Source organism: Patagioenas fasciata, chromosome 3, assembly GCF_037038585.1.
Source record: "Patagioenas fasciata isolate bPatFas1 chromosome 3, bPatFas1.hap1, whole genome shotgun sequence".
NCBI lineage: Eukaryota > Metazoa > Chordata > Aves > Columbiformes > Columbidae > Patagioenas > Patagioenas fasciata.
In genome coordinates this window covers 69,921,118-69,943,304 of record NC_092522.1, presented here as the reverse complement: position 1 = coordinate 69,943,304, position 22,187 = coordinate 69,921,118, and the positions used below count along the sequence as shown (strand labels likewise).

General features: G+C 41.4%; 1 protein-coding gene across 2 annotated transcripts in view; it reads left to right on the top strand.

Annotated features, from left to right (window-relative positions):
- Positions 1-21,335, top strand: part of RSPO3 (R-spondin 3) — a 63,652-nt gene extending 42,317 nt beyond the window's left edge. For both annotated transcript variants that reach the window (XM_065834464.2, XM_071806576.1), the window contains exon 5: positions 20,285-21,335. In XM_065834464.2, coding sequence (XP_065690536.2) covers positions 20,285-20,478 — 194 coding nt within the window. In that variant the 3' untranslated portion in view covers positions 20,479-21,335. The remainder of the gene's footprint in view (positions 1-20,284) is intronic.
- The last annotated feature ends 852 nt before the right edge of the window (positions 21,336-22,187 follow it).

Below are 22,187 nucleotides of genomic sequence, written 5' to 3'. Positions count from 1 at the left end.
TAACTCTTGCAATTATAGCACTGTGGCCTCTCTCCCACGCTGAACTCTTTCTGCTAGGTCTGGCTGAACAACATGGCCTGATCCTGCCATCTGCATCTGGCTCACGGAGACCTAGCATGGGAGAAAGACCACAATGCTGCGTGACAGATATGGGAAACTCCACTTGGTTTTGCCCAATAAGCAAGAGTGACAGCAGAACCTCCCTTCCATGAGAGACAGCTTGTTGGACTTAATCCTCATCATGGCACCTAGTGAATGATGTCCCACATGTTCAGAGTGGGAGATGCTTAAGAAATCTATGAAATAACAATTTATACAAATTCCATCCAGTAGAAATCATTGTTCCATTTGTTCCCTTTTCTCTCCTTCTTGAAGCAGGGAAATTACTTGCTCTGTCCCCAGTGCAGTTACTCTGGTTAGCACAGGAGTGTTGTTGGAATATTTCCCTTTGCCCATCTCTCTAATTTTCCATATCCTCATTTCTTCGTCACTTCTGTTTATCCCTTCACCCCAGCTCAAAAGGAGGACTAGATCTACTGATTTACGGGAACCTATGGGGTAGATGTCACCCACCTGAGGTTGGTTCAGCCTCTTGTGTCACACAGTGACTTGAAGAGGTAGAGGGAGCAGCCAAGGCAAGTTATTTATGGATTTTCTTGTGCTTAGGCTTTATGTCCAAAATGTCCATGCTCGCTTCTGCCTCTGCACAGTGGGACAACTTGAAACACAGCCTCTCATCAGCCCACTGTAGTGGAGGGAAAAGAGTCCTTTTTTTTTTTTTTCCTACCAAAGATTATTTTGCCAGAGCTGAAAATATAGGGCTGAACTGTAATTTCAGAACTGTGAAACTGTTTTTTTGAGGTGATAATGATGTTATGTATTTCCTTCTGGTAATTCGGCAATCCCTTCAGATTGGACATTTCTCTTTGAGAAATGCCTGCTGTTCCTGTGTAGCAAGTACTTTAGAAGAAACTACTCACGTATTTTACTGTCGATTCTTATTTTACGGGATCTGAGCCAAACCGTACTTGAAAAATACTGTGCACCACCAGAATTCCTTCACAGTCATGAATCTTTTTATTTCTTTTTGGTTTTTTTTTGCAATGTGCATAAATATGTTGGGTTTTGTTTTTTTTTTTTTTTTGAGACTATATTCTAGCTTGTTTTACACTCAGTAGACAACTCCTTCAAAACCAACGCAGGCAGATGAAATCTGTGTTCTATTTCTACCTGTGCCCTTGGGATTTGTATGTCTATGTCTGAGAGATGTTTTTTTAATGTTCTGAAATCCACTACTACATACTCCTCTGTAACAGTATCCACAAAAGTCTGTCCCATTAACTTCCATACATCTTCACAGGGAGATTAATTTTTTTAAAAAATATTTTTTACTAAAACTGAGGAAATTCACAGATAAAACATTCAGTTAAAATAGCTTTAAGAGATGGATTATAGTGAGAAGCCAGGAAAATGAGAAATAAGCTACAAATTTTCCTCTGTTCCTACTAGACTGGGTAAATGTAGCTTTCCAACTTAATCTCCAGACAACTTATCTTCCCTACTGCCACTGTCACTACTACACAGAGAGAAACCTCTCTTCCCCTTTGAACAACACAGTAATTGCACAAGAAATCAAGCCAGGCTCTGTTCTTATGGCTAGCTGTATCCAGTCCGTGAGTGCAGAAGGAGATAACAACAAAAGCACTTTGGGAAAGGGAATGGAGAGAAATATGTTTGTCTTACTGTTAAGAAATATTGAAAACACTCTGTGTATTGTACAGCTTCCTATTGCCACTCAGGCATTGCTTTGGAGTTTAGCTTTCACGGGACCTGCTTTTGACATTTAGTGACAGACCCAGCAGTTACCAACAGTGCTGCTGATCTTTTCTTTGTGGCCACAAAGAGACATTTAGCCCAGTCAGCCTCTGCCATTTCCACATTGAATAGATGGCTGTGGCCAAGGGAGCGAGGGCAAAGACCACATGATGACGGAGTGTGCTCATCACAGATGCCTCAGTGACTTTGCTCGTGAAGCTGGGATCAGAGGCAGGATGTTAGTCAGTAAGTTGCTGCTGTCGCACAGAAGCAAGGACATGTTTCTGGAATGTTTACATGGAACAAGATACAACAGATGAAGGGGCTTTTTTTTTGTTTTCATCTACTAGTCTATCATTAAAGCTGGTGAGATCTATTACAACTGGGTTTTTTTCCCTTACTGGCTATAAAATGAAGTTTTACTGGGAGAAGGTGCTAGTGTTTTCAGGATTAATTCAAACAAATGGGAATAATGAGGTTACAAATAGCCCGACTAGCCTAAAAGCTTCTTCTAACTCATTTTAGCACTACATTAGTTGATCCCCGTTTGTTCTGATGTGTCAACTCCCATATGTTTCACATACAGACTCCTTTTATAATTTAGTCCCATCCAAACCTCACTGTAATTTACTTCATAATTCTCTTTTAATCCCATGATGGTGAGTTCTTCTTAGTTTGGACAACTATATGATTTTAAGTTCCAGTTTCTACTTCTTCCTTTCTCTCAATCACACTTTATGTTTTGCTCCTCTAGTGCAGTGCACAGTTACTCTCAGCTTCCCACAGTTAACACCTTCTTGGCTCCTGCCTTTCATTGACAGGCAGACTTCGAGAGTCATGTGTTTCCTGTGGCCATGTCCACAAATGGCAAATAGATGTACTGGAAAAGCATAACTTGCAGAGCTCTTCAAACATTGCTAATTATCCATCCATGTTATTTCTTTGCCTTTATAAATGTGCTTGGGTCAAACACAAGTCCCTTTGGATTGCTGTCTGCAAATGTGTGAGGTTGACTTTTATTGACCAAAAGACAAATATCAGAATTACATGCAAAGATATTTGTGGGGAAGGAATTGCATGTTTTCATGTGTGAGTAATTCTGCCAAAAGAGAACATTCACCATATGACTTTCTGTTGAGTCCCAACTAAATCCCCCAGAGAGCAGACACTTTTGCGTGCTTTCAGAGAACATGTTCTGATCAGTTTGAAGAGACTGAAAACACTCACCAAAACGCTAAGTGCGTAGTTATGAACAAGGAAGACATCTTAGAAAGCTGGGTATTATACACACCAATAGACAGGCTACATTGGCTACATAGGATTATTGTTGTAAACAAATAAATAATACATTTCAATTGTTGCTTGTTCGTATATGGATTCATTTGCATGCTGATGGCATTTAGATGTTCAAAAGAGAGAAGCAATGTTAATTGTGTCCAGTTCTGTGCAAACACAGACCAAATACTGTTCCTGTTCCTGACAGGCAAAAATTCAATCATTAGGCATTAAGAAATTGTGCGATAAATGTAGAATAGCATATTTCTTTTTCACTGTGGACTGCAGGAATTGGCACCTTGTAGACTTGGAAAGCACAATACTGTTATGAAAGGAAGAGGGACCATTTTAGTAAAAAATCACAAGACTGCAACTCCCTGGAGGCAAGGTAGCTTGTCAGTTTTTAGTGTAAAGTAAGAATAAGAGAGATGAGGGGCTGAATTCTAGATGTAGGTTGATAAACAGAAAGGAACCAAGAAAACAGGATTTGTTGATCAGCATAATGAGGAAGTGTATATATATTTTGGGAAACAAATTAAAATAAATGCTTCTATCTTGCACCACATACATGTGAATATAAAAATCCAGGTTTGTTTTAAATAGCTTAGAGATTTGAGACTCAGGTAATTTCTGTTGTTTCTTTGAGCTAGTTCCTCCATCCTTTATTGCTAGATGTCTGCATAATGCTTCAAACACATTCATCAGATTGTGTCTGAAAATGTCTTCAGTTGGCTATGATGTGAGGAGGGAATCCTATCAGGCATCCATCAGATTCCCAAAACCACCACTCAGCTAAAAATCCCAAGCAATTCATCAAGAATTAACTTTATCTGAAAACAATGTAATTTGATACTAACAAACTTAAAATATTAGTCAATAAACTAATTTCAGTCACTGAAACGAAACTCCTTGAGTTACCCACCCTAATGTACACACTCTGATGCCATAGGGATCCATGTTACAACAGAGCATAGAGGACTCTGGAGTCTCAACTAAGTCATCCCTTTAGTATTCCTCACAAAGAAAAGTTTTCACAGTTGATCTCTGGTTGAGGTGCAATAATTTCATTAGAAGTCAGTTAAGGTGTCCCAGGCAAAACAGTGAAAGAAAAAGAAAGCCCCTACTAAAATATGATAAAAGATGCAAGATATTCCAGTCACAGCTCATACCAAAAGTCACATCCTCTCTTCCTTATGTGTAACTCATTGGCATTTAGAAAAAGAAGGCTGGAGCATGTGAGCCAGGGAGACATCTCAGTTCACAGATCGCTCGTATAACTGTGAGAGATGGGGTGTCCTGTGTGAAGATCACTACTGTGGTTATGGTTAATGACCTTACTCCATGAGGAGTCACAGGACTTCTGAGGCCTCAAAATGAACATGAAGCTAATTACTGCATCCCTGTGTTTACATACTGCAAACGCCAATGGGTCATAACTCCAGTCTTTGCAAGCCTGAGTTACTATAATTGAGGAGTCTGTCTTGTGAAGAGTTTGGTTGTTTATTTTCTGTTTGTTGCTGCCAAGAGGACCTCTCATTTCCTTTCCTTGCAGGGGTTTTGACTCTTTAACTTTAACATATTTCCAGACTTTCAGGGTAAGGCTGTTGAGACCAGGAATCCACTAGTTACAATGCCAAGTGAAATGGCATCCAGGAGATACCTTGAGCAAGGCAGGGCACCGACAGCATAGGGTTGCCGACTGCCATGGGCCAGCAGAGAGATAAGGGTGAGAAGAGTTAAGAGGGAAAAAACGGGACCAGTATGAGTCAGAGAGATGTGTGAATCCAAAATAGCTAATAGTAGAAGATATAGTGGGTCTACAATTGAAGGGCTGAAATGGATGGATAAAGCCATTTTTAAACTTTCTTGATAGCATTTCCAAAATTTAATCACAGGCAGTTTTAAAGTCTAATTAGGTTTCTAACTGCAAACTGAGACCTTAAAATCTGAACTAATTAATAGTAATATTGCATTGTGCCACAGTATGTTTCTTTTGATTGTGTTAGAGTGAACATTAAATTCTCATCTTGCCTCCCAGTTCTGACAGAAATGTATCAATTGCGCAAGCAGGTAATACATACCTGCTGTGTGCCTCTGCACGTATGGTACCACACATGTAGGCACCCACTGTGTACATGTGTACCATGCCAAGATTGTATTCTCTGAATAGAATGCATCTTGATGAACAGCCAGGCTGAAAATGGCTGTGGCTATACACCAAACTGTCAGGCCCTCAGGTATCAAAACTGGTGTTAGCCTCACAAGGTGTTGGGATAATGCTGTCTCTGTGCTCCTCAGGAGACAGAATCATAGAATCATAGAATCATTTAGTTCTCCTCTTCTGCTGCCAGCTCCTCTCTTGCCACCTCTCATATCCTGCCTGTCATGGGGGACCTGGGAACAGAGGAGAGGTCACCCAACTGCCCTGAGGTCCTCTGAAATGTGCTATAAAAAATGTGCTGGACACACTGCTGGTAAACACTATCGACCTCATATTAACAGGACTGGTGTCAAAGCTGAGAAAGAAGCTCCCGTAAGGGAAGTGAATCAGAAAAAAAAAAAAAAAAAAAAAAAAAACAAACCACAAAACAACAAAACTCATTGCATTTTTCTGTTAAAATGTGACTGATGTGAGAGTTGTTCTCCTCAGATCACTAGACCAAATAAGGAATAGGAATCAGCTCTTTTTCTCTTTCTGATCTTCCCTTCCGGTGCCTCCCTGCGCTCCAGAACTAGCTGGCTGACTATCTTTTACGTGCCTGAGCTCTGTAGGACAAACAGGAGGGAATACAAACTTCTCACAAACCCATCTTCCACCTCCTCCCAAAGTGCCCATCAGGTGTCTATTCAGCACCAAATTTCCATCACCTGCCTGAAATATTACATCTTGAATAAAAATGTTTGGGACTGAGAGGAGCAGCTCTAGCTTTAGAATGTGAAATCCAGAGCTATGTCTACACTGCTAAAGAAAAGCAAGTGAAGGTCCGCTCCTTGGCCACAAGGCCAAGGGCCACGTTCTGCCTTGCAGCCAAACTAGCTGGGGCTATTCCCTCCACGGGGAAGAGAAGTATCTATTACAGGCCAGAGTCCTTAAAAACACTATCAGTGATGCTGTGCAGATATGCAGGGGTGTGCCTGGTTTCTGGCCTTTTTCCCTGGTACAAACATATTTTATTTATCCATGGCACCTTCACCTTGAAGTGACTTCGCATTGTTGAGTTTCAGGGAGAGGCAAATAGGAAACTGTGGCTACTGTCTCCTCTCGGCGCAGGCCAGAGACCACGGATGATACAAAAGAGCAGAGTATCGACCTCCCTTACTCCACATCACTTCCTTGCCCTGTCTACACACCCTCACTTACTCATTTTTCTCTCCACACATGCCTTTCTATTGCTTTCAAAGTCCTCGCCCTAACTTCTAGTGCTTTAAAGAGCTCTTTCTGAAGGAGGGACATGTTTGTCACAGCTGGAAGAGGAAAGGAACCTCTTCCAGGCTGTGTGCCAAAGGAGATATCTTGACAACTTCTATCTCTTGACTCTTCAGAAGAGCACAGCAAGCTCTTTTCTCACTTTCGGGCAATATTACCTCGGAGTAAAGGCAAAGGGAAGTGGCTGCTGACAGCAGGCCTCTCTGAGCCATCGCCACCTAGAGATCTAAACCCCTCACTTATTTGGCCTGTGAGTCCTGGAAAGAAGAACAAATGCAAGAGGGAAGTTCGCTTATACATCTATCAAATTTAGTCCAAGAATGTAAAACATTTTGGGTATGTGAGCTGCAGAGTAAATCAGGCAATGGATGTTTCAAGCCTAATGGTGACACATGCAGCACTGTTTAATCAGCTAAATCCTGGGCTGTGGAACACTTCCATGTATAGCAATGCTGTTATAACACTGCCAGTCATGGACAGTAAGGGCACTCATTCACTATTGTGTTATAGCTGCTCTTCTTTTAAATGACCAGTCCAACACCCACTGAAATCCCATTGACTTCAGAGTGCTTTGGATCTAGCCATAAAGAAGGGATTTTCAGCATTCCTTTGTAACAAAGCAAAAACAAAGGAGCACTTTTTGGCTGCTGTTTCTCCTGATCTTACTGGATATTTGTCTGCTCTTTCCCACCCAGGCAGCTCTGTTTTCTTTTCTCCACCCAAGCGTCCACATCTCCAGTTTCATCACCTCTTCTGAGCTCTCCCTGCCAGCTCTAACACCTGATGTAGCTTTTGGTCTGCTCAGGCTGACACCTCCCAGCTCTCTTCTAACCTCAGAGCTTTGAAAAAGAAAACACTTACTGCCATAACTTTCCTTTACAAAGGTCCAAAGGATCTTCAGAGTGTTCCCAATCAGATGATAACATTCAATGTTATTATGAGAGATTGCAAAGATCAGGAGAGAGGTTGTGGGAATCTCCATCATGGAAGATTTTTAAGGAGGTTAGACAAACATCCATCAGAGACAGTCTAAGTATAGTAGTTTAGCTTCATAGCCTAGTAAGGGACTACATAATGCTTTGATAAGCATTTCTAAAACTGCTACAAAATTTCCACAGTTTTTTTTTCTTGCCTCTTGCCTTAAGTAAGACTTTCACAGAGACACAGCGTAATGCACATTTACAGAGCACAAATACAAGTATCTCTGCCCATTGACATCAGCATAGGGCCTCCTGCTGTCTTTACCAAGCTCAGACTTAGGTTTGGGCCTGGGTCAAGGAGCTGAAATGAACTTTCATTTTGTCCAGTTTAGTCATCTGCATTGCTGAGGAATCTGTTCTTGTTCCTCTTTGCATCAGCTTTGAGTTATTGTTATAGAAAATGTATAGGGTTGGATTTTCTTACAAAAAATTCATTGAACTTGTTACACCAATTCACCAGAGATATGAGCTAGCACCTCTCTGCAAATGAAACTATGTATATTTTAAGAGCAGACGAAGATGTGGCCCATGAGTGCCATATTGCTGTATCCCTACACCTAAAAAATGAGCTAGTTTTAAGGGCTGATACAAATAAACATTATTTTTCAGGAATTTTTGTTGAAGCAATTTTGCAGGGGCAAGAAATTAAATGACAAGGGAAAAAAATCATTTAAGGATGCAGTGGTCACGCAAAACTGAGAAAAAGTCTTTCCTACATTTTCTATTTTTAGTCCCTTAAAATCCAAAATGGTAGCAAAAGAATTAACCAGTGGTCCATACGTGAAATATATACAGGTGATAGAATTAAATTATAAACTGTAGGGATTTTTTGGTTTTGTTTGTTTGTTTGTTTGTCTACAATCAAAATGATCCAGTGAAGAAATTTTTCAATTGTAATCTGATCCCTCCCAATATCTACAGCAAACAGTAGCCCCAGTATAAAGATTTACAGCTACAGTTATGTCTCTGCTTTGTTCTTAAGCATGTATTTACTTCTGCCCATTTGCTTTCTGAACTTCTCTCTCTCATTTGTCATCTGAAGAACTACATTTAAAAGGAAAACAGGCTTCAGACATGAAACACAGCTACATTCCTGAAACATGAGATGAACAACCTTTAATTCATGCAACCTTTCATTTACAGTAATGTTTAATGGATGGGCCAGTTTCATTATGGACAATGCCTCTCCCTGTCATTAGCCTGCAGAAAGGTCTAAAACTCTTAAGTATTTAAAGGAATACTGTTTCAGGCTCCGTAATCTCTCCTTCCTTCCCTCCCCCGCTCCCCACCACCCTTGCTGACTGCCCTTATTCTAAGTGCATAATCTAAACACTGTGCTCTGCAAATTGCACTTATTGTTGGCTTTGAGATTCGAAGGACCCTTCTGAACACTTTTTATACAAATCCTAACAAGGTCAGAGCTGGAAAAATCTCAGCTGGTGGACTTGGATCCCATGAGCTAGTGACCATTTATAATTAATATTAATGAATGGCAGACGACAGATGTTTATTGCTTAAGTAGAAATGTGCGTTACTAAACCAGAAGGATTTAGCTTAAATTCAGAGAAACTGACTTTATTTCTTGTACGGGTGTGGGTGGTAGGAGGGAATGCCAGTGGGTGATCCAGCCCCTGCTACCTTTAAGCATGAGCAAGGAGACAATACTCTGTCAAGAAGGATCCTGAGCTCTCTGATTGAAGCACAATGTTTGGTCCTTCAACACATTAACTGAAGTAGGGAGGAATCTCCCTGTCCACTTCAATGGATTTGATTTGCACCAGTAGTGATTTTCATCCATAGATCCCAAAGCACTTAAGGAAATGTCATCTCCATTTCACAGTTGTGGAACCTGAGGAAGTCATATGTAGGTTGTATTATAAAGATAAAAAGTTCATCACTGAGATGAAGGATCACATTCCCAGTCATAGTCTATTTTACATGGCTGTTTTTTTTTCCCCAGTGGTCTTAAATCAAACTAGAGCTATGATGGATAAATCTTTTAAGTTTAAATGCAACACAATGGAAAGTGCAATATGGAGATGGAAGAGTCTTTGTGCATTCCTCCAAATACTACAAGGCATATTCAGGCTTAAGGTTGATGGAACCTCTGTTTTCTAACTAAAAGCAACTCTTTTAGAGTACATAAAATAACTTCCTGGACATAGAGACAATCTTGAGTAACATTTTCAAAAGCACATGAACAATTTTAAGTACCTTCTTAGAGTTTATGGTTGAGGTTGGGGTAAGGGTCTATTTGCTCTGGATTCTTTGGACAAAGCATCCTGCTCCTTTTAGTATCTTACTAGAGTAGGTATGCACAAACCATCTGCTGTTTCCTTGCCCCAGAGATTTCTGTATTTCTGTATGACAGTCCATAAAGTGTTTCTGAGCATGTCATACCAGACCCTTGCAAAATATTATTGGTTTTACAGAATTGGTCTCAGATGTTATAGAAGCGTGCCTAAAGAGTTGCAAGAAAACATTGTAGAAACTTCTGCTTCTCAGAGTTGTAGAAACAGTGAGTAGCTTCTCTTTTTGACTAACATGAAAGTTCTTGGAGCAGGCATGAAAGTGATTAGTTACTCAATTTTGAAGAAAAGCATGAACATATTAATTGACTAGTGTACAGTGGGCTGCTTCATCTGGAGCCAGGAGGCAGCTGGAAAGAGAGACTGCTGGTCACCACAGTCTCAGCTTTAAGAGGCTAGAGGAAGTCCCGACTTCTTGCAATACATTGTAGTACAGAAAATATCACTCATGAACTTTATGAACTTTATGAGCTTTTATGAACTTTAGCTTTGGGTTTCCTTGAACCCTTTTGCAGCCCTATAATTCAGCTCCTGTAACCAGCCCTGCTATATGGGCTGCGCACACACCCGACAGGCACACCTGGAAGTGTCAGGCCTAGGATTGCCACCAATTTACCAGCACTGCTGTAGCACTCCGAAGACACCGGCCAAGCACCAAGCAGAAAAATAAAACATGGCTACAGCAAGTTCTGCAGAACTGCCGTTGTGTATGGTAGGAACGGTGCTAGACAGGACATAGATTTCCTGGTGGGGTGGCTAAAGTATTACAGACTTCCCTTAGTGCTTGGTGGTGCCCTCTGCCATAAGATGCTGCTTCTCACCTCGATGGGAGCTGCATCTCCTCTAACGTCTGGGCCATCCAACCTCATCCATATCCAATCTACATGGCAGGGTGGTCAGTTTGTAGACTATACTAAGTGAAGTGGATCCCAGTGATGCACTGTCACACGGCATACTCATTCTTCACATTCCATTTCAAGCTACTCATGAAGCTGGCTGCTCACTTCAGTGTGCAGAGCCTGTGTTACTACAAACAGCTTTAAATGCACAGTTCATTACCAGAGGGATTTAAAAAGAATAAACTTAACACATTCTTGGGGAAAAAAAAAAAAAAAAAAAAAAAAGAAGACAACAAGACAGCCTCGATAAAATTTACATGGGCAATTTCTATCTGTGATTCATTTTAAATTGAAGACTTACAAGAAATCTTAAAATACTTGCATTCAAGTTTTTTTCATGCATGTCCTCCATGACCCTTACTTAGAAATCTTTTTAAAAATATTTTATAGGGCTGAATTTTCCAAAGGAAGGGAAAATACCAGATTATCAAAGTCATAGCATTTCACAGAAACTTAACTGATTTCAATGAAGCCCCAGTGGAAAGGAGGCAGGTTTTGAAACAACTTTGCCTTTGTGTTGGGTTTCTGCCTAGTGTCCTGCCAGCTTGACCATTGGGTTGGCCCTTGGAAACCCACCTGGCAGGCTGACAACAACTTGAGAGTCTGAAAAGTTGAGATCCCTTTGACAGCATCTTGGTCACCCAAGTTCCTTGAGTTTCCTAGGGTTAAGCCCTGAATCACTTCAGCATAAAAGTTTCCTGAGCCTTTTCCAGAGGCAGCCCAAGAGTTTTGGTCATCCCAATCCCTTTCTCCACAAACAGCTCTCTACTTGGTGAACTGCCAGGTATCCTCTGAGTAGGTGAGAAAAACCCTTCAGAAACACAGGGACATGGGCAAAGTGAAATGTCATGTCACCCTTTCTGAAAGGGGACCTTTGGAGTCCTTGAACTGTATGAAATTTAGAAACCTGACCTGCCATTTTGATCAGGATGAAAGTGTATTCAGAAATATTGGCACTACCTAGAGAGGGGAAGATCAGTGTTTTGGCAAGCTGAAATAGTACACACACATTGGAGACACTAAACAGAAAGAAAGAGTCTTTTTTCAACACCTTGTTTTTAAAAGTACCCTTGAAAGCAAAATCTCCCTTCATTTACACCGGAGACCAACCTTGTTGACCTCCATGTGTTCGAACAAGTACAAGAGAGGGCAGAATTTGGCCTCTCGTGAGTTTAAGTAATAGCACCCTCGCTCTGGGCTGATGGGTTTGCTGAGTGGATCCGTCAGGGGCTGCCATTCGCCTACGCGTTAGCTACTGCTGACCAGCTGATCCATCCATCAGGTTGGCCTGGGTTACCTGTGGGACACGCACGGACTCTTGTCTACTTGTCAGCACAGGTGTCACCCTGGGCAGCAACGCAAACAAATCGTGCCTAGAGCCGAGGGTACAAGTGAACCGTGCAGAGTGGGGCCAGAGGTGCATCCTGTTGACTCCTCATCTTCCTTCACTCTCCTGGCAGATCGGGAAACTTAAGGAGATGTAAGGAGGTGGCTCCAGGGGGAGTGTATAGCTGCACCCATACCAGCAAAGGAAACGGCGGAAGATGCCCAGGTTCCCCGGCCCTGGTGTCTGGTACTGAGGCAGAACTGCTGTCCTGGCCCATGTGTTAGTGCCAGTACTCGCAAATCCCCTCCAGGATCCATAGTCAGTCATTGGTATAGCCCAGCTCCAAGCCGTAGTTGTTTAGGGAAAAAGGCATTCTTACAGATGCATCCAAATATTTGGGTTATATGAATATCTTCTGAAATGGCAGGTTACATTAATGCAATTGGTTTAAGTAAAGCCAAGGAAAATGGCTTCTCTAACTTCAGAACATTTGGAGTACAAATTTGAGTATTAAAGAAACAAGTATCTTTGGGTGTTTTCTCCTTTTTACTATTGTACTAGAAAGAGTTCAAATGTCTGCTGAGGCACTAGCATCTGTCTCTTATCATGTATAACTTTTCTTGATTATTTCTAGAGAGGCAGACTAAACATGCAGCTCTGACATAATGCAGCATTACATTTTTATTTCTGGTTTGCTCAAAATTCTGCACCAGCTGAACTAAGTCTCTAAAAAGGACTACATTTATTACCTCAGTCCAGGCTAATAGGAGGGCTTGGGTTATTGGTGCCTAAAACGAAAACAAACTATTACAGATTTCTGCCAATATTCCGGCACTTTAACAACAGAGTAAGGTTTTTTGGTACCAAGTTTTTTTGTAACCTTATCTAGGTGTTCCTGTTCCGGCAGGGGGATTGGACTAGATGATCTTTCGAGGTCCCTTCCAAGCCCTAACAGTCTGTGATTCTGTGATTCAATTGCTGCTATCATCAATCTTTGTATTGGCATTCTGATGCCATTAGTCTTAAAAGAGGTTTGTACCGTAGATTTGGACATTTATCTACCTTTTTGCAACTCTTAAAAGAGTTGTAAAAATTAAATCCCATTCAGAAGCCATTGTTAAAAATCTCCAAGCAAGCTTGGTGACAAAACGCCGTTTTCCTATATACCAGCATGGTGTATGTCACTACCCGTCTTAAGCAATGTGCAGTGGTTTTCTGCTCTGTTAAATAGTCATTACTTTCCTGTCTTTGGAAGCTGTGTTCAAAGCTTATAAGCTGCGGGATCTTATAAGATGAAAACTGTTATGTAATTATAAAATTACTGTTGTTAGCACAACATTAGTCCTGATTAAAACAAGGCTGCTAACAAATTCCCTTAGTCCCAACAGACAAGTGCAAAGGAAATAAATCCCCACAGGCTCTGGTTTGAAGAAACAACAGTAAATGACTCCACAAATAGCAAACAGAACTCATTATAGAAATTCTCCTCCTCTGGCTCCTTCTTTGACTGGTGGATATTCTTGTATTTTCAGGCATTGGCAATGCCTTTTCTATGGCACAGGAAAGGCAAACACAACCCATTCCTATTGCAAAGAGGTCATCATGGGACAGTTAAGCCAGGGACTTTCCATAAGCCTTGCTTATGAGCTCATGAGTGTAGCAGTGTCATTTCCCAAGCAGCCTATGGAAGAAATCATCCCTTCCTGCTTCCCATACACCTAATGGGGTACAACTTGTTTTTTATGTGCTGCAGCAGCAAAGCCTGATGTCTCCTGTCCCAACAGAGCTGATCTGCTCAGCTTCCTCTCTTTCCTCTCTGCCTGCTTTATGCAAATGGCTGTGGTGCAGGCCTGATCCATTCCTGTATTTAGACACACTATTCCCATTCCCCCAAATATGCTTGCCTCAGCAGCGTCCTTTTCTTGCAAGGACAGCCTAGCACACACCTCTAAAAATAAGAACATTTTCCCAGTGCATGTAATTTGGTAGTCCAGATCCTATTTTGAGAGGTAAATTAAGATCAAGGGCCCCACATATCATGGAAAGATTACAGTAGGCCTCAGGCTCCAACTTCATTTGGAGTCTGCAACTAGAGAAGTATTTCCATTTTCAAGTGGAGATAGGTACATATGTATAAGTTAGCCACTAAGTCCTCTAATGCAGTTGCTCAAACATAAGTGTTGATATCTTTTGAAATATCTTGGGTTATCCAAGATCACCACATAGGAGTGTGGATATGACACATGTCTTAAGACCTGTATCCAGCTTGACTGGCATGTGGAAGTCAGGTAGGCTGTTCTCATGCATCTCTGTAGCAGGAGAACCTATGTGTGGCCAAATTAATTGCTTCTTGAACGCTTTTGGACCTTAGCTCCTTTAAATTTTTTACCCAGATTCACTTCTGCAATTGATGCATCTTCAGGCATAAGGCCAGGAAGTACACTGAGCTGTGTAGCACTTGGTAATTCTGAACTTGTTGATCTTCACCATTCCGGTCACCTGAAAATTGAGTGATTATAAAATAGGGCCACTATAACTAGGAAAATAATGACTGCTGATAAGAAAGTTATGCTATTTAAACTTCAAAAGGATGTACCAGATGAATCAGCTACTAATGGTTTGTGAATGAAAGGACAATGTCCTTTGCATCACTGGGTAGCTGGTAGTTTGGAGGCTTGTTATCTTGGCAAGTAGTGTGAGTACATGCTACAGTGTGTGTTCCAGAAAAAAATGTGTCACTTTTCTTGAAAATGAGTGATCTATTCATTTGCATGCCATGTCATGATTGCATTGTAGATGGACCTATCATAAGTGGTTTTAGAGCCTGTGGCATGATCATGCTACTGGCATTTTTGCTTGGCATAGTTGCTTCTGGGTTGTCCACATTGCACTATGAGGGAAGTGTGACAGATTTTTAGCCTGAGATGACTGAAAAAAGGTCTCGGAGAAGGGTGTGGATGGATAGGAAGGAGGAAAACACAGAGTGGTGGCACTTAGTCCCTCAGTTTTGTCCCTGTACCTTGTGAGATATGGAGGTACCAGAGCACCAGTGCTGATGGTGCTACAATAGCTGGGAAAGTGCTGACAGGTCAGCCCAGGCTGTGAGGGGTATGAAGGAACACTGTGGCATGTTACAGCTGTGGCTTGTGGTCTTTTATTATAGCTCTTTAGTTTATTGCAGTGTAGCGGGGAGGACTTTGTGGTCCGTGCATGCACCGTTGAAGCACCATGACCCTTCCAGATAGGGGCCTATTACAATCGGTGCCTGCAACCCCACCAGGCGCAGTTCAGTGACTCCTCTTGCCTCTTCTATTCTCCCAGGGTAAATTTCTTCATGGGAGAGATCTCTCCAAAACAAATACGATCACCCCAAATGCCTGACGCCAGATTCGCGTCCCTCTGGGCTTCCCATGAGACCTACCCTGTGACACCTCCCTCACACACCAAAGCAAAGGAGTTTGCACAATCCAATTTTATGCCTTCCTATGGCTGTTTGGGGTTTCAGTGCCCACAAAAGGGAGAAGCGAACAAATATGCCTCTCTGAGCTCCCTGCAGTAATTACAGCTGAATATAACAGGGTGGGCTAAGTGACAATGCCTAAAGTAGATGAAATCTGGAACCTGCAGTAGTTAATCCATGTCAGCTGTGATTTTTTTCAGTAAGTAACCATGTCTCAAATAGTACTCTTGAGTTCTAAGTTCTCCTAAGTTGTCACCAACCCTTCCTCCCTTTACTCCATAAAACACGGCTATAGGTCTAGTGGAAACACCACCTCTGATGTGATAATGCAAAGACTACTCTGAAATACTCTGGCTTGCATATTTAAAGATCTATTCAGACACAGATTGCATAAATACAGACACAGGGATTTCTTTGACCAGGGGCTATAAATTAGATTAACAAGAACTCAGCACCTTTAAGCTGATTTGACATGTAGTTGTATTGTTCTCTGAATTAATGTCATGTCTGTGTTTAATTTGAACTACTGCACTTCTCAAAACCATGGCACGTCTGTAGATTTTCTTCAATATACAAAGTTGCTATTATTAGAAGTAGTAAAGTATCTCCTGTCTACAAGAAAATTCACTGGACCGTGCCTACAGACTAATTCTTCCAGTACAGTTGGTCGTATGCAGTTTTGATTCAGGAATAAAAGCTAGTTTAATGCCAAATAATTACTTCACAGAACTATTAGAATCTCGTGAACCCACATCTTCATGAGCAAAACATTCTCTTAGAGAAAGTTTGACTATCTCCTACTTAAAAAGACTTACTCTTTTCCCTTTTCCCTTTTCTTTTTCTTTTCTTTTCTTTTCTTTTCTTTTCTTTTCTTTTCTTTTCTTTTCTTTTCTTTTCTTTTCTTTTCTTTTCTTTTCTTTTCTTTTCTTTTCTTTTCTTTTCTTTTCTTTTCTTTTCTTTTCTTTTCTTTTCTCTTTCCTTTCTTTTCCTCTTTTCTTTTCTTTTCTTTTCTTTTCTTTTCTTTTCTTTTCTTTTCTTTTCTTTTCTTTTCTTTTCTTTTCTTTTCTTTTCTTTTCTTTTCTTTTCTTTTCTTTTCTTTTCTTTTCTTTTCTTTTCCTCTCTCCTCTCCTCTCCTCTCCTCTCCTCTCCTCTCCTCTCCTCTCCTCTCCTCTCCTCTCCTCTCCTCTCCTCTCCTCTCCTCTCCTCTCCTCTCCTCTCCACTCCTCTCCTCTCCTCTCCTCTCCTCTCCTCTCCTCTCCTTCCCTTTCTTTCCTTTCTTCTTTTTCTTTTTTCTTTTTTCTTCTTTTTTCTTTTTTCTTTTTTCTTTTTTCTTTTTTCTTTTTTCTTTCTTTTTTCTTTTTTCTTTTTTCTTTATTTTGAAAAGTTCTATTGAATCCTTAAGAAGACATAAACGTTAAGTAGCGTTAGCGCATCACCATAAGAGAATTTCGTACGCCCCTGCGGAGCCCCTGTGTCACCTTCGCCGCGCAGGATCCGCCCCGGGGGCAGCACCCGGGGGTTCCCGCTGTGCCACCCCCTCCCCGCGCTCGCGCGGCACCGCGGCGCCCCCTGACGGCGCCACCGGGTCGCCGCTCCCTCTGCCTCGGCCCTTCCCCGCTCCACTGCGCCCCCGTCCGAGGGGCGACCGTCCTTTACATGCAGTGTAGCCCCGTGAAAAGGCACTGATATATGCATAAAATGTGACATGTTCAAACCCACAAGGATTTTCTAACAACAACATTCTTCTTTGTTATTACTGCATCGTTTTCTTCTCTGATGAGCTTCCGTTTTAAAGCTGTTCCTGGCTTTCTTCTTCATCAAATGCAAAGTAGTTCAGAGATGAACTTGTAAACATAACGGCCTGTGTCGTTTTTGCACTTTTCACAGATAGTTGAATGACCCAACTTCCAATGAATTTCCACAATTTCTGGCATCCAGTTCAACGTGCTGCTATGAAGTGGGTTTCAGCAAGTAATAAGAAGGAGAAATAATCAGGAGCAAGTCTCCGGGAAGAAGAGAGCAAGGATGTGAATGGGAAGAGAGATGCATGCATTAATGTAGCTATAGCAACACCCCATTCCTAGCAGTAACTGCTGGTAGAATCTTCCTTTGCGTCTAAACTGAACCAAGGACTAACTGGAAGTAACGCTATATTGTCATATTAAACCTCTGACTAAAATAGTGGTGAAAGGAGCTAAACAAACAGCCTGGACAAAGGGGACTCTCCTATGCTTTATGGCAGTACCAGGTCTAGAGGGCAGATCCTTTCACAAATGGCAACAGCATGGAGATGATGGCATTAGACCAAGTATAAAATTGCACAGAGGACTCCAAACTGGTTATCCTCAGCCTAGAAGAGAATTAGGACTGCGTTTTAAGTACTTTCCAGAGAACAGTTTTGCTTGTCCTTTATAATGATATCAGTCTGATTAAAACAGAAACAGTAAAGCTATGCCTAGATAAGTCTCCAGCTAGACAGCGTATTCTTAGTATATTCACACAGATACATATAAATCCATGACTGAAAGGGAAACCATTAAATGTCATTCTAGCATACTTAAAGAATTGTGGCTAGGAAGTCACAGCTGAAGGATTTTGGCTAATCACCAAGTGAACAATGTCAAACACTGAATGTCTGGACAGTTTCCATTCAAATAACATTTCATCTTGGGCCAACTGTATTTACAAACCACTGGAAGGAAATTCTATACTGTCATTTACCCATTAGTAAGAGACAGCATTACAGCTGGGTAAGATGCAGGCTCACTTCTGCATGGAGCTCTCCCAGCTGTGGTTGCTCTTGTTGAGCCTCACATGCCCATTCTGAAGGTCTCCCCTGCTCACCTCTGTGCATCTTAGATGGCACTGCCAAATTCATAGAGGAATTCTGCAGCTTTGTGGGTATTTATCAGGGTAATCTCTAACTGGTTATTTAAAATTTGAGGAGTCATTTTACATTTAAAGCCTTATTACATGTTTCAGAAACAACAGATGAGGAAGGCAGATGTTTGTTCCTACTTGACTTAATGTGTATCTAAACCTTCCCTTGCTCTCTGATCCCAGACAGTGATGGTGAGGAATAGAGAAGCTGTAAAATAAGCCCATAGAGCTACACAACAAGAAGAGGATACAGCATATCCTCGCATCCTAGTCTTACTCCTCACTTTCTGCCTTCTTTTCACCTCCTCTGAATCTCTCTCCCTTTATCTGACCTACTCTCCTTGGATGGTCACCTGTTCTCGGAACAAAGGCACTGCGCCTGCACCTACACCCCCACCATGACCTACTCCCAGAGAGCCTATCGAGGCACCAAAAAACTCCCAGCTCTGGTTTTGTGTCCAGAATGGGCACAATTCCCTGCATTCAGCACCCTCAACAGCAAGAGCTATTGCCCGGTTTGTGTAATTCCCCCAGAACTGGTATAGGAAAGCCTGGATTGTCTCTGCTGATATTTAAAAGCAAAAAAACAAAGAAGGACAGATTACTTTCAGCAGTATTGTTACAAGGACATCATAAAACAGAATTTGGCCAGAGGTTTTTCAATACTTGTCCATACATTTCTCCGAGTAAGGAGGCATATGGGCCACTATGACATTGTATCATGGAAGTCTCAAGCAAGGTTGCTTTTGAAGACATCATTGGGATTCATCTAAGCACAGGTGAATTTCAGCTGCATAGCTCAGCAGATGAACCAGTTTCACACAGAAAAAATCTAATCTGTTTTAGGCTTGTGTGTACATACATGTCATACTGCACTGACTTGTAAAGCAAATAGAATGAACAGAATCCTAGAATTGTTTGGGTTGGAAGGGACCTTTGAAGACCATCTAGTCCAACTGTCCCATGCCACGGGTAGGGACATCTTTCACTAGATCAGGTTGCTCAAAGCCCCATTCAGCCTGACCTTGAACACCTCCAATGATGAGGAATCCACAACTTCTCTGGGCAGCCTGTTCCATCATCTCACCAAGCTCAGAATAAAAAATTTCTTCCTTATTTCCAAGCATAAATGCATTATACCATATCATCCACAGGCAATACACGAAGTCTTAATGATCCTAAGGAGACAGGAAGCTTGATGGGAGAGGTCTGTAGCAGCAACAAAATCAACATCTTACCTTTAGGAGTATTTAAGGAAATAAAGCACTTGAATACCTAATTTTGTAACAATGGTGCGAAGCTTGACTTGAGACTTGGAACACCACCTTTTAGTCTGTAAAGGGTCCCACACCTGTGCTGGAGCTGACACTTGGTGGTGGGATTCATGTTGTAATACAAAGAATTCCTTGGGATGTGTGTTTGGTGGGGGTTAAGGGAGGGGAGGAGGATTTTTAAAAGACGTAGATGCTGAGCATTGGCAGTGGAGTGACATGATGGCTAATATCCTCGTGCTATATGCTCTGGGTCCTCAGTCAAGATGAATTTAGACCAGTCAATAGTTAATGCTACCTGTCTTCAGCCATAGATGTCCCCAAATCAGCTGTGTTTTAGTGGAGTACATGGACCTGTCCCCCTGGCTAAGGGAGAGAGGCTATGAGTATGTGAGATATTTATACCAGCTCTAAAGCACCGGGACTTCCCAGGGAGTTCTCAGCTCTTTGCTTAGAGTCAGACTGATGGGAGGTGCTAGTTCAGTGGCCGAATTTAGTAATTCAATGAAGAGCTGGAGACTTCCAAACACTAGAATTAGGGTCCAGCTTCTAATGAGAGATGCGAATCCAGAATCGGTTTTACAGTCACAAATTGCATCAGCCTGAGTAAATCTTCTAATGTGCCATCATTTTTATTTCAGGGAAAAAAAATAGGGAGGAGAAAAGAAAAAAGTCCAACAAAGATGAAAGCAAGGAGACAAGACAGGAAAGCAAAGGGCGAGCAGCCCGAAGACAAAACCGAGAACAGAGGGAAAACAACAACAAAACACAGCTGAAGAAAAGAAAAGCCCCAAATAAAGAAGAGAACCTGGCACCCATCGACACTGCACATTAACGGCTCTCCATAATTGTTTAAGTCTTATGATGCTGCTATCTCTACCAGATCGCCCTGACAGGTGCTCCAACTGTTCAGGCCGCAAATGGACAATGCTACCAGTTATTATTAAACTTTAAACAACATTCCAAATACTTCCTATATTCTCCAAGCAACCATAGTTTATTAAAGAGATTGACATGAGCCAAGAAAAAGAAATCTAAAAATGGGATCCTTTAAAACTGTTATATTATATGCTTCCATGCATCTGTAAAAGGCAATTAAGAAATTTTGTATATATTAATAATAGGGTATAAAATATAGCAATATAATAATGAATGACATTCAGATGAACAATGTTCTTTTTTCTTTGTAAAATATTTTTCAAGTTATTGTTTAAGTATGAGGCAAGAGATATGTCTAAATCAAAGACACAAATTGTATCCCTTCATATATTGTACATAAATATTAACAGAAGGAGGAAAATGTTTCTGAAGAGCCAGTAGGAATCCCAGGTTTTATAACCTTTGATGGAACAAGATGGGATTGCCATGTGGTTCTGTGGTCTGTGCAAGAAAGACGGGTGAGAAACACCAGGGGAAAGCCGGCAGGGCTTCACAAGCTGAGGGGAAAGAACCTGAAGCATCTGCAGCTTTGAAGACTAGATCCCTGCGGCAGAAGGTGACAGAGCTGAGCTTGAATAGTGCTCTTATCTGTGGGACAACACAATGTTTTCTGGTCTAAACAGTGGTACCGTGTGTGCTGTTCTATGCTTTTTATACCTATGTGTAACTTAAGTCTACATTTCAAATCTTCTGGTGAACGACAAATCGTATTTGTAGGAGACAATGTTGAGTTAATAAAAACCAGAAAAATTAGATCATGTAAGTATGTGTTTTTCATAGTGATGGTGTCACCTTTTCTACTGGGGGAGAGAATAATTTCATAGTTTCACAGACATAAGAGGATACAATTTACATCCACAACATGCATCTAGTGAAAGAGTATCGCTGTTGCTAAATTTATTGAAGCATAGAAATGACAAATTCCTTTCCAATTTTATTTAAATTCTTGTTCTAGTTCTTCTCTGACACAGCAGAGATGAAAATCTCCACTGCTCAGAGGACAAACCAAACCCCTTAGTACCATTCTGGCTGTATTAATGGCTACGAGTGAAGCACAGGTTATGCAATATGCTGTCTTTGCTCAGGAAGAGATTTGCCTTTTACAGAAACACATGGAGGAAACAACATGCTTCACAGCATGTGTTCTGTTGCCGTGCTTTCCCCAAGGGCAGTTGTCACAGGGGTAACAGCCTGCCCAGGGTGCTGCAGGGACTAGAAAATGTGGCAGGCAAGACTTCCCAGCCAGTTTCCATCCCTGTTTACTGCGTCTGTTTCTCACAGTGAGTTTCACCTTGAAAAAGATTCTTCCCAGCACTGAAGCCTGGCTCTCCAGCTGAGGAAGCCTCAGTGACTGGCTTCAGTGACTTTTGGAGGAATATCATAATCATCCAGACAGCAATGTAGGATGGTTTCCTACATTTTGCTTTGTAAGAGCTTTATCTCTTATGCAGTAGTCTAATAAGAGGGGTGTTTGAATGTCCCACAGCTTTCCTCCAAATTTCATGAGAATTAGCCAAAACTTTCTGTAACCAGTCCCTGCTTATATACACATCCTATTTTTGCTGGTAAGACCTACATGCTAAAGGCTGAGTTTTACAGAGATGA